This window comes from Alexandromys fortis, unplaced genomic scaffold (assembly GCF_014885135.2).
Source record: "Alexandromys fortis isolate MF-2015 unplaced genomic scaffold, M_Fortis_MF-2015_v1.1 scaffold_44, whole genome shotgun sequence".
Classification (NCBI taxonomy): domain Eukaryota; kingdom Metazoa; phylum Chordata; class Mammalia; order Rodentia; family Cricetidae; genus Alexandromys; species Alexandromys fortis.
In genome coordinates, this window is record NW_026067921.1 from 9,677,740 (window position 1) to 9,694,129 (window position 16,390).

General features: G+C 42.1%; 1 protein-coding gene across 2 annotated transcripts in view; it reads left to right on the forward strand.

Moving 5' to 3' along the window:
• Nucleotides 1–4,550: 4,550 nt before the first annotated feature.
• The window catches only part of Tnpo3 (transportin 3), a 79,673-nt gene continuing 67,833 nt past the window's right edge, over nucleotides 4,551–16,390 (forward strand). The window contains exon 1 of one of the 2 annotated variants that reach the window (XM_050141484.1): nucleotides 4,551–5,045. In XM_050141484.1, coding sequence (XP_049997441.1) covers nucleotides 4,926–5,045 — 120 coding nt within the window. In that variant the 5' untranslated portion in view covers nucleotides 4,551–4,925. The remainder of the gene's footprint in view (nucleotides 5,046–16,390) is intronic. The other variant, XM_050141485.1, reaches the window with a different exon arrangement.

Sequence of the window (16,390 nt, forward strand, 5' to 3'; positions counted from 1 at the left end):
CTGTGGAGCCATAGCTTAGCTTGCTATTTAACTTGAGGTTCGTTGAAAGTCATGTCTGCCATCCTGGGACAGACCTAAGCTTTCTGACAATCTCCATGACAGCACCTCAGGGAACTGGAGAACATATCTGACACTCTCCTTCTCCACTGCCACAAAAGAAACTGTTTCTGTGGTCTGTGTTTCAGAAAGCTTCGTTCCCTTTCTTCTCTGCATCCTGTAATCACAGCTACCACCACATCTAAACCCGTCCTCCCAAATTTATTTTACATCTTCACCTCTAATGCCTACATTAGGCCTCTATGCCCCTCACCAGGGTGACTGTAACAGTTTATTATTTCTGTCCTTGCCCAAGACATTCAGTGTTGCAAGCCAGAATGATTTAAGAGAAGTCTCCAAGGAGCGAAAAGACAGCCACTTAAAACAGTTTCTGCACACTTACCATATGTTAGGCAATCTTGAGGATACAAAGATGTGTGGGGTGTTGTTTTTGCTAAACATCAAGTCTTTTCTCCAGCTGGTGAGGACTTCTCTCAGTCTATAGGCTCTATAGAATACGCTTTTCTCTTTTTCCTACAGACATTAACAGTTGCTGCCTTTGCCTGGAATAATATATTTTACCTTAGTTTCTTAGACATCTATCAGTCTGGTCTTTTTTTTTTTTTTTGGTTTTTCGAGACAGGGTTTCTCTGTGGTTTTGGAGCCTGTCCTGGAACTAGCTCTTGTAGACCAGGCTGGTCTCGAACTCACAGAGATCCGCCTGCCTCTGCCTCCCGAGTGCTGGGATTAAAGGCGTGCGCCACCACCGCCCGGCTCAGTCTGGTCTTAATTTAAAATATTTTTGTGATCATCCCAGGCCTTTCAATCTAGAGTGTTTTTTTTCTCTCTCTCTCTAATGACAGGATCTCATAAATTCCAGATTGGCCTCAAATTTACTAAGTATCCAAGAATGACCTTGAATTTCTGATCTTCTTGTCTCTAACTCTCAAGTGCTGGGATTAGAGGTGTGTGCCACCACACTTTGTCTTAAGTGGTGTGTGGGATCAAACTCAGAGCTTTGTTCATGCTAAAGAGTTCTCTACCAACTGAGCTAATCCTCTAGTCCATGTTTCAGTAACCATTTTTACTTTATACGTGTGAGTGTTTTTCCTGCATGTATGTGTATGCACCATGTTCATGCCTGGTGCCTGAGGAGGTAGAAGAGGTCCTGGAATTACAGTTACAGATGTTTGTGCACCACCATGTGAGTGCTGGAACCAAACTTAGGTCCTCTGCAAGAGCTCTTAACTGTTTAGCCTTGTCTCCAACTCTTAAGGTTTTAGTTTTGATCAAGTACAGTGAACTTTTTTTTTAAAATTTATTTAACTTTATGTGCATTGATATGAAGCTCTCAATCCCCTAGAACTGGAGTTATAGTTGTAAACTGCCATGTGCATGTTAGGAATTGAACCTGTGGGTCCTCTGGAAGAGCAACTAGTGCTCTTAACCACTGAGTCATCTCTCTAGTCTCCGAGTTCTTTCTTTTTGACAGGTTTTGGTAGTATAGCTAAAAAGCCATTGCATAACCCAAGGTCATGAAGTAACACCTCTTTTCTTTCTTTCTTTCTTTCTTTCTTTCTTTCTTTCTTTCTTTCTTTCTTTCTTTCTTTCTTTCTTTTTTGGTTTTTCGAGACAGGGTTTCTTTGTAGCTTTGGAGCCTGTCCTGTAGCTAGCTCTTCTAGATCAGGCTGGCCTCGAACTCAGAGATCTAACAAGGTCACACCTCCTAATCCTTCTAATCCTATGGAAGGATTCCACTCTGCGATGACTCAGCATTCATATAAACCCACGGGAGCCATTCTCAGTCAAACCAACACCCCACACGCTTTTGCTTAACTATAGTCAGCGAACTTTCTTACGCTCTATTGAATTGCTTGGCTTTTTGTTTGTTTGCAATTCCACTGTAAAGTTCAATGAGATTAGAGACCAAGGTGGCCTTACTAAATCTTTTCTTCATGGACAAATTAGATAGCTGAAATACTAAGTTTTTTTTCTTTGCTAACAATTATATCAAGGATGCTAAGTTTTTTTTTTTCACATGTTGGCAATTTAAAGTTTCTTGACAATAACAATTTGGAAGTGCACGACCACAAAGGAATGTGAAGTTCTACAAATATTTAAAAGGTTTTGCAGCAAATCTGATCTGGAATCACATTCGCACTTTCATTTAAGAACCTTGTGACCCTGGGCAAACCAAATTACCTTCATTTTCTCCTTTAACTAATTTCTTCCTTTTCCTGAGACAAAGTGTCACTATGTAACACAGTGCCTGAAACTCAGCATGAAAAACAGCTGGCTTCAAATTTGGAGCAATCCTCATGTCTCTGGTTCCCAAAGGCTGGGATTACACGTGTAAGCCAGCATGAACGACCTTGAATTCTCATCTTTTTATTATTATTATTAAAAATTTCCACCTCCTCCCCTCCTCTCATTTCCCTCCCCCCACCCCCACTCCTCCTCCTCCTCCATCTTCAGTCCAAAGAGCAGTCAGGCTTCCCTGCCCTGTGGGAAGTCCAAGGTCCTCCCCCTTCCGTCCAGGTCTAGGAAGGTGTGCATCCAAACACACTAGGCTTCCACAAAGCCAGTACATGCAGTAGGAACAAAACCCAATGCCATTGTCCTTGGCTTCTCAGTCAGCCCTCACTGACCGCCACGTTCAGGGAGTCCAGTTTGATCACATGCTCCAACAGTCCCAGTTCAGCTGGCCTTGGAGAGCTCCCATTAGTTCAGCCCCTCCGTCTCAGTGGGTGGGTACACCCCTCTCGGTCCTGACTTTCTTGCTCATGTTCTCCCTCCTTCTGCTTCTCATTTGGACCTTGGGAGCTCAGTCCATCGCCCCAATGTGGGTCTCTGTCTCTATCTCCATCTATCGCCAGATGAAGGTTCTATGGTGATAGGCAAGATATTTATCAGTATGGCTATAGGATAGGGCCATTTCAGGCTCCCTCTCCTAAGCTGCCTAAGGAACTAGCTGGGGACATCCTCTTGGACACCTGGGAACCCCTCTAGAGTCAAGTCTCTTGCCAACCCTAAAATGGCTCCCTTAATTAAGATATATACTTCCCTGCTCCCATATCCACCCTTCCTCAGTCCCAACCCTCCCATTCTCCCAAGCTCTCCCCATCCTCCCCTTCTTACCTTTCTCTCCCCATCTCCCCTTACCTCACCCCACCCCCACCCCCAAGTTCCCAATTTTTGCCTGGCAATCTTGTCTACTTCCAATATCCAGGATAACTATATGTTTATAGCAGCATTATTTGTAATAGCCAGAACCTGGAAACAACCTAGATGCCCCTCAATGGAAGAATGGTTAAAGAAAGTGTGAAATATATACACGTTAGAGTACTATTCAGCAGTAATAAAAAAAAAAACAATGACATCTTGAATTTTGCATGCAAATGGATGGAAATAGAAAACACTATCCTGAGTGAGGTAACCCAGACCCAAAAGGATGAATACGGTATGTACTCACTCGTAAGTGGATTCTAGCCATAAATAAAGGACATTGAGCCTATAATTTGTGATCCCAGAGATGCTAAATAAAAAGGTGAACCCAAAGAAAATTCTCATCTTTTAAAATGAGGTTTTACCAGGGTGGTGGTGATGCCTGGCCTGTATGGCTGATTAGTTTGGCTGTTTTGCATTCTGATCTTTGGGTAAACTTCATTTATTAAAATACAAATGAAATATTACTACAGAGGAACTCGCTCTGTAGACCATGCTGGCCTTAAACTTAGAGAGCTACCTATCTCTTTTGCCTCCTGAGTGCTGAGATTAAAGGTGTGCACCACCACCATTGAGCTGCTTAAAGACATGGTTTCCTGTAGCAATGGCTGATTGTGAACTTCTCTGTCTTCCAAGAGCTGAGATTACAGGCCCCCTCCATACAATCCAACAGAGTATTGACTTTTTATATAAGAAGAAAGGTATATTACAAAAGCAACATCCAGTATGCAAACGACCCTAGAGGGTAAGAACCTGAAACAGAACAAGAAATTTTTTTTAAATGTTAAGATCTTAGTAGAAAAAGAGAGAGAGAGAGAGAGAGAGAGAGAGAGAGAGAGAGAGAGAGAGAGAGACTCATTCTGGATTTATTCATTGCGGCACATGCTTCAGGTGTGAAAATAGTAATTTGGTTAAGTGTACCTAGTGTGATTTTAATGAGAATCAGAGTAGGAACCGTGTCTTAAGTGACCTTTGACTGTGCAGTACACTATAGATAGTAGTACCTTAGAGACAGTTGAACAGGAAGGACTGTCTGGAGAGGGCTGCGAAGTAAGAAACGGGAGGAAAGACTTTGGATTCATTGTCAAGGAGATAAGATTAGGTCAGGGACGTGACACAAGGCGTCCTTAAAGCTCGAGTAAGACGTTAAAGACCTAGGTATCCCATCCCTTCAGTTCTCCTGGTCCGGCAGAGTCACTTCCGGGAGGAGGAGGGAAACAAGAGGAGGCGTGCCGGGAAGGAGGCAGTTTGTAGCGCACCAGACGGAAGTGTGCTAAGGTATATGGGCGGCTGCTTCCGGTCTGGTAAAGCTCTGTTTCAGGTTCGCTGCGTGGTTTGTGTCTTGCGGTTATAGGCCTCTGAGATCAAGGCGGGAGGTGAGGAGCTAAGAATCCGTGTCCGGACTCTAGAGACTGGATTCTAGCAGAAAGACAGGACAAAAGGGATCCGGGAACCTGAGACGATCTATCCGCTGTTTCCGAGGGGGCGACTTCCACGAGGAACCCTTCCCCCCCCCCCCTTCCCTGGTAACGGCCAGAAAGGAGGAGATGGCGCCAGTAAGGGAGCGGCTGTGGCCGAGACAGTGAGGAATCGTGAGAGGCGGAGCAGGAGGGAAGCCTCGGAGAAGTGTCGGAGTCGTCGCTGTCACCGCCGCCGCCACCACCATGGAAGGAGCCAAGCCAACATTGCAGCTCGTGTACCAGGCAGTGCAGGCGCTTTACCACGACCCAGATCCCAGCGGAAAGGAGCGCGCCTCGTTTTGGCTTGGGGAGCTGCAACGTTCGGTGAGGGGCGGGAAGTGGTAGTTCTGCGGCGCGGGGCATGGGCCGGGTGGGCTCTAGGGTTGAGTCTGAGCGGGGCGGTTGGCCTGGGAAGAGCCTCTTTCCGTGGGAGCTGCTGCTGTGGGGTGGGGCTGAGCGGCCACATCTCTGCCGCCTTTCAGAAACTGGTGGCCCCTGATCGGCCACGAATTGGTCCTTCCGCCATCCGTAGAATCCGATTTGTAATTCTGTACTTTTCGCTTGTGGCATGGATCTAGCCCCCTTCCCCCGGATCCCCCCCGTTTAAGTTCCGCCATCGCTTTTGCTTTTTAGGCCGTGCTTCTGTTTTATCTTCCTTTAGCCAAAGTCAGCCCCAAATGCTTTCCCATCTTTCACATCAGGATGCTTTTGCTTCACCTTCTCTGTCCAAGGGATGCATCTGGCACTTTCTTCCCGGTGGTAGCCTTACTTAAACCGATTTTCACTCACGTTATTCTCGAAATTTCTTAGTCTTCTAGATTCATATTCATGACTTTTTCCCTTGCTTTGAAGTGCAATATAATATTTTAAAAATTAATTATTGTTTCAGGAAATCTTTGGAGTTCTTTTGCTGTATATTGGATTCTTACCTTATTTCCTCCACCTGTGGGTTCCTATTTGTAAGATGGGTATCGTAACTGCTTTAATTAGCCCATATAATTATGTGAGCAGGTGGTGGAGTGTTTGTGTTATATCTGTTATATTTCCTCATGTTTAAGTTTTTTAGTTCATGTAACTTTCTTGACTCACGTTTTGTATTTTCTTCCTTGATGATTCACTTTTGCTGTTTTATGTATGTGCTTTGGTTTTCGAGACAGGGTTTCTCTGTGTAGCCCTGGCTGTCCTGGAACTCACTCTGTAAACCAGGCTGGCCTCAAACTCAGAGATTCGTCCGCCTCTGTCTCCTAAGTGCTGGGATTAAAGGTGTGTGCCACCACCGCTCAGCTTTGCTATGTTTTTTTTTTAGATGTATTTATTTATTATGTGTACAGCATTCTGCCTCGATGTATGCCCGCACGCCAGAGGAGGGCACCAGATCTCAGTACAGATGGTTGTGAGCCACCTTGTGGTTGCTGGGAATTGAACTCAGGACCTCTGGAAGAGCAGCCAGTGCTCTTAACCTCTGAGCCATCTCTCCAGCCCTGCTATGTTTTATTTTTATGAGTTTGTGTGGGTGCTGGTTTTTTTGTTTTGTTTTTTCGAGACAGGGTTTCTCTGTAGCTTTTGGAGCCTAACCTGGAACTAGCGCTGGTAGACCAGGCTGGCCTACCTTGAACTCACAGAGATCTGCCTCTGCCTCTGCCTCCCTAGTGCTGGGATTAAAGGCAGGCACCACCACCGCCTGGCATGGGTGCTGACTTTGCTGACAGTGTATAGGTTTTAGTGTATGAGCTGTGAAATTTTTGAAAACTGAGGAGTCTCATACAAACTGACGGACTAAACAGTAACCTTTATTTTTTGTTTTTGTGTGTGGTGCTGGAGAGCCAGTCCATTCCTAGCTCTCCTCTCCCTTTAGTTTTGCATTTCATACCCACAAGCATATTTTTGTTTACTCTAACTCATAAGTGATACTTAACGGCGCTCTTCTCTGGTATAAGCCCCGAGGATGCAAGTACATAATTTAAAAAAAAAATTTGCCACTTTAACTTTGATCATTGTGTGTAAATGGGAGAACCAAGTCCTTGCTTACATAGTGGGAAGACAAGTAAGATTTTGTTGTGCGTGGTGGCGCACGCCTTTAATCCCAGCACCCTGGAGGCAGAGGCAAGAGGCTCTCTTGAGTTTGAGGCCAGCCTGGTCTACAGAGAGTTCCAGGACAGCCCGGGCAACACAAACCCTGTAACCAAAACAAGAAAAAAGGTTAAATTGCGGCTTCCATGTAGGGTAGGGCTCATGTAGTTTTTAGTTCTGTAGTGAAAGGAGTTACAGTTCTCTGATTTTCATAGTTTCCTAAAATATAAATAACCTGCTAAAGTCAGGACAGGGCTTCCCCCATAAACCTGGTAAGTGCGGTTTAAGTCAGTACTGGAGTGCTTACAATGGACAAACAACTTTCACCAGACCTAATTACAGATGGTTGTGAGCCACCATGTGGTTGCTGGGAATTGAACTCAGGACCTCTAGAAGAGCAGGCAATGCTTTTAACCGCTGAGCCATCTCTCCAGCCCGACAAACAACTTTTGGATGTTGGTAATTGGAAGCAATCATCTGTGATGATTAAATGTAATATCTTACAAGAGCTATGAGAAGTTCAACATATATCTTCTGTTAACACTTCTTAAGCTATCCCCTTTCTCTCCCCATCATTCTCTGTTGCATCTTTTCGTTATCATCATAGAATTTCAACAGGAAGACAGGACACATTTGACAAAATGCTTAGCAGAGAGAGTTTTTCTGCTTTTTGTTGTTGTTGTTGTTGTTTTTTTTTTTTTTAAATCTCTTAGCTGTATCCCTAGCCTTCTTACTTTTTAGTTTGACAAAGACTTGCTTTCCTTTACCATGCCAGGGCAGAGTTTGTTATAAAGTACTTCTTATAAAGTTGCAGGAATAACTTACCAGAAGAAATAGTATTGTAACAAACTGTTATTTTTATGCTGGAAGAACTGAGCAGGATAAGTATAGTTACTTGGTTTGAGGGGGAATGATGAGTTTCTGGTGACCAAACTTGAGGTCCCTTGCAGTGACAGTTGCTGGAAGAATGAATTTACTGACTCTTTTTCTGGGATACCCTATTGACCAAGCCAACCAGAAACCTCGGGACATTAAAAAAGTCAATTCAGGAGAGCCTATTGACAGTCAGGCGTAGTGATGCAGGCCTTTAATCCCAGCACTGGTAGACGGATGCAGGTGGGTCTCTGAGTTCAAGGTCAGCTCTGGAGCAGAAAAGATAGTAGTAAAAGGGTAAGAAAATACTACACAGTTACACATCACCATTTGGGCAGCTTCAGCATTAAATTATTGATTGTGTGTATATGTGGACACACCTGTGGACGTCAGTTTTCTTCTGACTCTTGGATCCTAGAGATCTAACGCAGGCTGCAGGCTTGACAGCACGTGTTCTCTCACACGCTAAGTGTTCTCACACGCTAAGCCATCTCATTTGCCCCACATGAGTATTTAAACGGACAGGTCAGGTGACACTTGAACTTCTTGATGCTTTTATTTTCTTCAGGCCACAAAGTTGTACTTTGAATCTCGTCATTACCGAAAAGCTCCAGTTTCCAGATCTCTACTCAGTCTTCTCTGAGCACAATCTGTTATTTACTGTTTCCTGGCTCAAGAAGTTTAAGTAACCCCATGTTTGATGGGTTTTGTTTGTTTGTTTATTTTTCGAGACAGGGTTTCTCTGTGTAACATCTCTAACTGTCCTGGAACTTGCTTTGTAGACCAGGCTGACTTTGAACTCACAGAAATCCATCTGCTTCTGCCTCCTGTGTGCTGAGATTAAGGGTGTGTGCCACCACTGCCTGGCCCATGCTTGAGTATTTACTATTTTAAAATCTTAAGCAATTTCAATTTTTATCAAAATTTCAAAGTTTTAGCTTTTTTTTTTCTGCTTGGTGAGCAGTATGCTTTTTTTTTTAAAAGTTTATTTTGTTTTCTATATATTTAAGTCATTTGTTCCCAAATGTCCATAGTATAAATTGTCCATTTTATATTTTCATATTAATCTGTTTTCTTTGTTGGCTGAAGAAGACTGTGTGGCCCTAAGATCTGTCAATCCCAAACATAGCCCTCAGTTCAAAGACAGAGTTTATTCTTGAATGATTGTAGTCCACAAAAATGCATCAGGGTACCCTGAAATGTGTTCTATTATAGAAGTGGTTACATGAAACTGTACGAGTTATAGAACAAGTAAGTGGGGCTGCAGATAATGGCTCCGTGGTTGAGTGCTTACTGTTGTAGGGGATCACTGTTGGCTTCCTCCCACCTGCCTGGCACCTCAGAACTGGCTGTCCTCAAGCACCAGGAGATCTGCTGCTCCCTTCTGTTTGCATACACACACACACACTCACACACAAATAAGAATAAATAAAAAGAACAAGGAAAGTCAAATCAAAGAATTTTGGAATACATTAGTTGGGCATTGGATGATCGGGTGATAGAAAAGAAACAAACTGTTGGATTTTTTTTTTTAATAGGGGTTTTTGTAGTTTTATTTTGAGACAGAGTCTTGCTGTGTTTGGCCTGGAACTTGCTAAGTTTACCAAGTGGCCTTGAACTCATGGAGACTTGCCTGTCTTTGCTTCCCCAATGTTTGGATTAAAGGCACGTACCACCACAATTGGTTCTACAGTAGGCTTTAGGTACTATCTGATGACATTTTTAATTTATAGCCTTTGGATTGGTAGAAGTTAGTGGTCTGGTAAAAATATACCTTAAAGGTCAGAAGGCAGTGAATGCTGTTGAGGGGGCTAAAAATAGCCCAAGATAATTTGACTCTGTATCTGCAGCATTCCGACTTTTGTGATCAGGTGTTGTTTCTCTGTGTAATAGTAACAGTTCTAGCTGTCCTGGAACTAGCTTTGTAGACCAGGCTGGCCTCGAACTCAGAGGGATTCTCCTGCCTCTGCCTCCCAAGTGCTGGGATTAAAGGTGTGCAACACCACCGCCCAGTTGATCAGAAGTTCTAATTCGTTGTTTAGCTTTATAGAGTCTTTAACACAGGTAAGAGGTTTTATTTATTGTCCTTCCATTTCTCTTATGTGTGCAGGTTTGTGGGGGGGGGGCATGTGAGTACATGCAGATAAAGGCCAGAGGACAGCCTTGGGTGTCATTTCAGGAACTGATGTCTATCTCCTTTGAGAGAAAGTCTCATTGGCATAAAACTCACCAACTAGTGCTAGACTGGTTGGCCAGCTGAACCCTAACTTCCCCATGCTGGAATTGCAAACTGGTGCCTGGCTTTTTATTTGTATTTATTTATTTTTGTTGTGGGTTCTAGGGTTCAAACTCAAACCTTATATATGAGTATGTGTATATGTATATTTTCTTTTTCTTTTTCTTTTTTTAGGTAAGTACTTCCTTGACTGAGGAATTATTTTTAGCTTTTTTTTTTTTTAATAAAAACCTTGAGGAGATGAGGGCGGAGTTTCACTCTGTAACCCAGGCATCTTTGAATTCTTGATCCTTCTGTCTCTGTCTTCTAACTGTTAGAATAATAATGCACCACTGTACTGTTGTCTTAACTTTTCCTCACTTGCATTTAGGTAAAATAGGGAAGGGGGTAGTAGTTGGGATAGGATCTTGCTACATAATCAAGATTGGCCTAGATCTTATTTTGTGTCCTAGGCTAGTCTTGGACTTGAGTTTCTTCTGCCTTAGCTTCAGGATGGGCTGCAGGCCATGGCATCTTTCACTGTCTTCATGTTGCTCATTTTTTCCTGGGCCACTTTTACTTTGAGTAGTGTCCTCTAGTCTTCTACCTGGAGATTATAAGCTAGTTGCCAGTGTCCCAATTGCTAGGTAGGGGAATGAGGGCAGGTGGTAGAGTTCAAGGTTTTCATTAATCTTTTGATTTCAGATAATATTCCTGTCCTTACCTGAGTCTTTTCTCAGCAATCCAGAGTCCTGCCAGAGTAAAGCACAGGGTAACCTCTTAGGATAGGAGGATAATAGTCCAGTGGCCCAGAGTCAAGGAGAACATCCAGGAATCTCACTGCTGCTTATACGGAGCTAGGTGTCTGCCTTTCGTTGTACCTAGTGTTTATAATTCTCAGCTATAGGATTCATCCTGTCCCCAGGCAGATTTCAGCTATTTTTAGGTCTGTCCATTAAGATAGTTTATGTCTTGGCTGAGGCAGGCCCATTTCTATGATTCCTCGCCTGCAGAGTGAGTTCCAGAAGAGCCAGGGCTATGCAGTGAAACTCTTGTCTTGAAAAAGTGCCTCCCCCCAAAAAAGTTTTTGCAGTTTTGTTGTTTTCTGTTTCCATTGTCTTTGTCATGTGGGTTTTGCCTTCTTTTTTTTGGACAGTGTCTCTTTTAACTCAGGATGGCCTTGAAAACTGCAACTCCTTATCCTCCTGCCTCAGCTGGACAAGTGCTGGGATTACAGTGTGTTCTGTCAAGTCCAGCTAAAATAGGTGTTTTCTGAAGAACTTTTATTCATTACTCTACAGACTTTTTCATCAAAATCCTTGGAACTCCAGACATAGTTACAGTCTCTGGTAAGCAGATATCACTGACATCTCCAAAGTGTTTTAAAAAGAAACTAAGTTATTTTGAATCAGATCTTAAGGAATCCTTATGTGATAGCAGTTCGCCTGTTTTGAAAACACTTAGTGGTTCCTTTGGCCACCTCTAGTGTATATACAGAATGAATAGACAATTTAGGAAGCTCTGGAGAACACGGACTATCTCTCTCTAGGGCTAGTAATTGTGCTGCTTAGTTGTCTTACGTGGTTCTTTTACAGAGATAATCTGTGTGTGAGAAGTTGTCTTGAGCCGGGCGATGGTGTGCACGCCTTTAATCCCAGCACTCGGGAGGCAGAGGCAGGAGGATCTCTGTGAGTTCGAGACCAGCCTGGTCTACAGAGCTAGTTCCAGGACAGGCTCCAAAGCCACAGAGAAACCCTGTCTCGAAAAACCAAAAAAACAAAAATAAGTTGTCTTGAAGTTATAGTTCAGGCTGAGGCTATGGCCCAGTTGGTGGATCCACATCTCTGCATAAACCAGGCATGGTGAATCATGCCTCTAATGCTAACTACTTAGGAGGTGGAGATGAGGAAACAGCCACATACTGAGTTTGAGGGCAGCCTGGGCATGAGACCCTATCTTAAAAATGTCAGAGACAACTGTGGTGATGGCGACTCACACCTTTAATCCCAGCACTTGGTTGGTAGTTCAAGTCAGCCTGGTCTACAGAGAGTTCCATGACAGACAGGGCTACACAGAGAAATTCTATCTCAAACAAAAACAACAACGACAAAACCAAAACAAAACAAAAGCCAGAGAAAAGTAGGCTGTGTGTTCTTATCTGAAAACTGAGTAGATGATGAAAAGCATATTTTAAAAAATTGAAATAAAGTCAAAGTCATGCTTTAATGGTCTCGCTTGGTATTTTTGTGTATGATTTGTCACATGTCAGTGGAAATTTTCTCCCATAGCATGTCAGAAAGGTTATGGACCATGGCTTTCAGTTTCTGGTTTCTCTTTTCCAGTGCTTTTCCCTCTGGAACTTTATTTAGGAGGCAAAATAGTAAGAAGCAAGTCTTTCTGCATACGTGGTGTAGCCCTGTGCTTGTCACCTGCACAGTCACAACAGACGGTTTCAGAATCTCGTTCTTTAGGTCACTGGATGGTTCGTTGTCCTTTGTTAGCCCGCTGTGTTTCTTCCAGGAGTTCTTCTCACCATACTGAGTGTGTACCAGATCAGAGACAGATGATCTAGATTCATGTCCCAGTCTCACCACTTACTAAATATGTGACTCACTCTCCATGTTCCTTAGGCTTCCTCTGCCTTGGTTTCCTTGTAGAGTTATGGATGACTCCAAAGCAGCTGTCCTGCAAAGTCTTCACCCCAAATGAATGATGACTTCCCCAGCCAGACAAAGGAAGCCACCTGAAATTCTTTGAATCTTCCGCTTAGTTCTAATACCTAGACCTTTGGTTTGTTCTAGCATTGTAGTTACTAATTTAGTTTATCTTTTACATGTTTATTTTTGTGCTTTTGTTTGTAACTTCTAGTTAAGTGACCTTTAAAACATAACTTGATTTTGAAATGAAGCCCTTTTAAGAAAGAAAAAATGTGTCTATATAACTTCTGAGGGTCATTTAGTGTAATGAATATAGGAATGAATATTGTATGCTTCTCATTGGAAGAGACTGAGAGAAAAAGGCTGCCTCACTGATCTCCCTGGATCATTCCATGTGGAAGCCATTAACCAGGCATGGCTATTTAAAGTGAAATGAAAGCTGAAATAAATCCATTATGTTAATTGGACAGGGTATACATGGTTTGGAGTCTTAGGGACTATGTGTGAATTTGTAATGGTGTTTTTGTGGATGTGGTTGTCTGTTTTCTGGTGCTATTTTTACCTGGATTCATTCATTTCTGGTCCACCTGGTCCAGTTGATAGTTTGATCTAGAATTTAAAATCGTCAGGGCACTGCTACATTTTCTAATTATAACACAGGTTTTTCAAGACTTTTCCAGGTGAATTTATTCACAGCTTTTATTGTGTTAATGTTTATGAGGAAAATGAAAAGTGTATTTTATGGGTTTAAAAATATTTATTATTGTGCATGTATGGGCACTCAAATAGGTCTGTGCACATCTTTTGGGAGTCTGTGTTTTTACCTTAAATGGATTGGGAGTTAGAACTCAGCTGGTCAGGCTTGTGCAGCCAGTGTGCTTACCCACTGAACTGTCTTGTTGACTAGCTTTTGAAATGTTTATTTATGCCAGATGTGGTGGTGCACACCTTTAATCTCAGCACTCAGGAGGCAGAGGCAGGCAGAGAGAGAATTTGAGATTAGCCTGGTCTACACAGTGGGTTTCAGGACAGCCAAGGCTACATAAAGAGACCTTGACTTAAAAATCTGTTTATTTTATTTTTATTATTTGTGTGTGTTTCTGTGTGTGAGTAATTCAGGTGCCCACATTTGCCAGAAGATGGTGTTAGATTCCCTGGAGCTGGAGTTCCAGGTGATTGTTACCAACCAGCAGATATGGTTGCTAGGAACTGCATTCTGGACTTCCATAAGAGCAGTATTTGATCTTAACCATTGAGCCATCATTTTATCTCTTTTTTTTTTTTTTTTTTTTTTTTTTTTTTTTTTTTTTGAGACAGTCTCTCACTGTATAGATCTGGTTGACCTGGAAGTTGCTATGTAGATCAGGCTGACCTGAATGTACAGAGATCCTCCTCTCTCTGCCTTCCAGGTGCCAAGATTAAAGGCATGCAGCACTGTGCCCAGCTATTGCAGATATTTTTTTGTGTGTGAGGAGAAATTCAAAACAAAAATTTGCCATTTTAGCTATTTTTGTTGTTTTGCTTTGGGACAAAATCCCACAATGGAGCAAAAGACTCATGCTCTTTCTCCTCAGTCCCAGCATTCCTAGACTACATACAGGCTTTGCCTAGTCTAAAAAAAAAATGTGTGTATGGCATCTGCACAGGCCAGAGAGGGCAGCAGCTCCCTGGAGCTGAAATTATAGGCAATTGTGAGCTGCTGTCCACTGTGGTGCTAGGAATCCAACTTGGGTCCTTAGAAGAGCAGCAAGCATCCCTAACATGGGCTAACTTTGTCCTTCGCCCACCTTGTAGTCATTTTTAAGTATGTAGTTCAGTGATATTAAGTATACTGACATTTTGTGACTGTTGCTACCATACATCTCTAGATTTTTTTCCTAAAATAACTAAGATATATTCATTAAAACAGAACTAGTCCCTGTTCCCTTTCCCACAGCAACCTAATGTCTTTGAAACCAATGGCTGTCTGGAATCAACATGCATGAAGTCCCTGATTTCTTTTGGGATATATGTTCAGAAATAGAATTGCTAAATCACATGAGTTTTTGTTTTTAATTCTGATAACTGTCTTAGGTTTTTAGAATCTTTGGTTCTAATTGAGTTTAATAACAGTATAGGAAGTTTGGGTACATCATAACTCAGACTTTGTTGCCGTCTTCCACAGCTTGCACCACAGTGCTTTATGGTTGTCCAGGTGAAGCCCAGACAGAAGCTTCGCTTGTCTTTACTGGAAAGTCACATTTCTGTTACACGGCAGGCTTGTAGCAGCAGGAATCCCTTTAGGCACTACACATTTTCCTGCCTGGTATACTTTTCAAAAGAAAGTAATAGGAAACAAATCTTTCTTTTTCTTTTGATGAGATTTTTGGTAGCAAAACTTATGTTTTTTACTTATTTTTCTTCTTGATCCTGCAGCACAGTTCCTTGTTCTCAGTGTGCACATTGTTTCTTTGTGCTTTGTCTCTTTAATAGTGTAATGACATTTGAACAGTCATCCCCAAAACAAGAGAGTATATGAGTGAATTTGAAAATAAATAGTTTTGAAAATTCAGAGCCTTATTTATTTATTTTAAGACAAGATTTCACTATGTAGCTCCTTCTGGTCTGGACCCGGCTATGTAGACAAAGCTAGTCTTGAACTCACAGAGATCTGCCTGCTTCTGCTTTCTGAGTGATAGAAGTAAAGACCCTACCAGGCAGGGCTCAGATCTTTTTAAACACAATAATTTCATAAATAGTACCCTATTATCACATCTCGCATTTTAAAAACATTTTTATTTATATTTGGCTTTTCAAGACCTAGTTACTCTGTGTAGCCCTGGCTGTCCTGGAACTCACTCTGTAGATCAAGCTGGCCACAAACTCACAGGAATCTATCTGCCTGTCTTTGTCTCCCGAGTGCTGGGATTGAAAGGTGTGTGCCATTGCCTGCCCTCAACATTTATTTTTATAAGTTTAAAATTTTTGATTCTCAGTTTTGTTACTATGGTTAATATGCAGAGTAAACTTTTATGAGTTCAGCAGGAGGTATAGTTCAGTTGTGGAGTGTTTGCCTAGCATGCACAAAAAAAGCCCTGGGCTCACATCCCAACAATGCATGAACCCAGGCGTAGAGGTGAATGTGGTGTAGTAACAGCACTGGGTATATGGAGGCAAGAAGTTCTGCAAGAAGTTCAAAGTCATCTTTGGCTCTGCTGTTAGTTCTGGATACTGGGGGCTACAATGGAATTTGGTCTCAAAAAAACCCTCCTGCTAATGAGATGTGCATGCTGCCAAGTCTGATAACCTCAGTTCAATCCCTGGAACCTGATCTAAAGGAAGGAGAAACGGATTCCAGCCAGTTAACCTCTGATCTCCATTCAGGTGTAATGGCACACATGCATGTAAACACATATAATAATTAAAAATGTGATAAAAATTTTAAAATTTCATCTTATATTTGAATTATTATACATTTCCTTAGGTTGGCAGGAATAAAAGTAAATAGGTTTTCTATATTTTTGGCTTTCAGGAAGTCTTCCCTGGACTATGCTTTCAACAAATGGTTCTTCCACCTTGACAGTCTCTGAAGAACATCAAGTGGTCGCAACTGTTGCTATAGCCCCAGCTCTCCCAGCTCTTTGACCTTAATAACTATAGGAAGTTGAGATTGCCTAGCAACTGTCATTTAATAATTTTATCATTCATTGATTGGTTTTCCTTTAAAATGCAGCAACCAGACACTTTGATGTTAGTTTTCGTGTTTCATTGAATATCTTATTTCCAGAAACTCATTTTCTGTTTGTCAGAGCTCTTGGGTTCTCTGAAGGATTTCAAGTAGTTCTATTTAAGTTGTTTTTGTGCAAGACTAATTA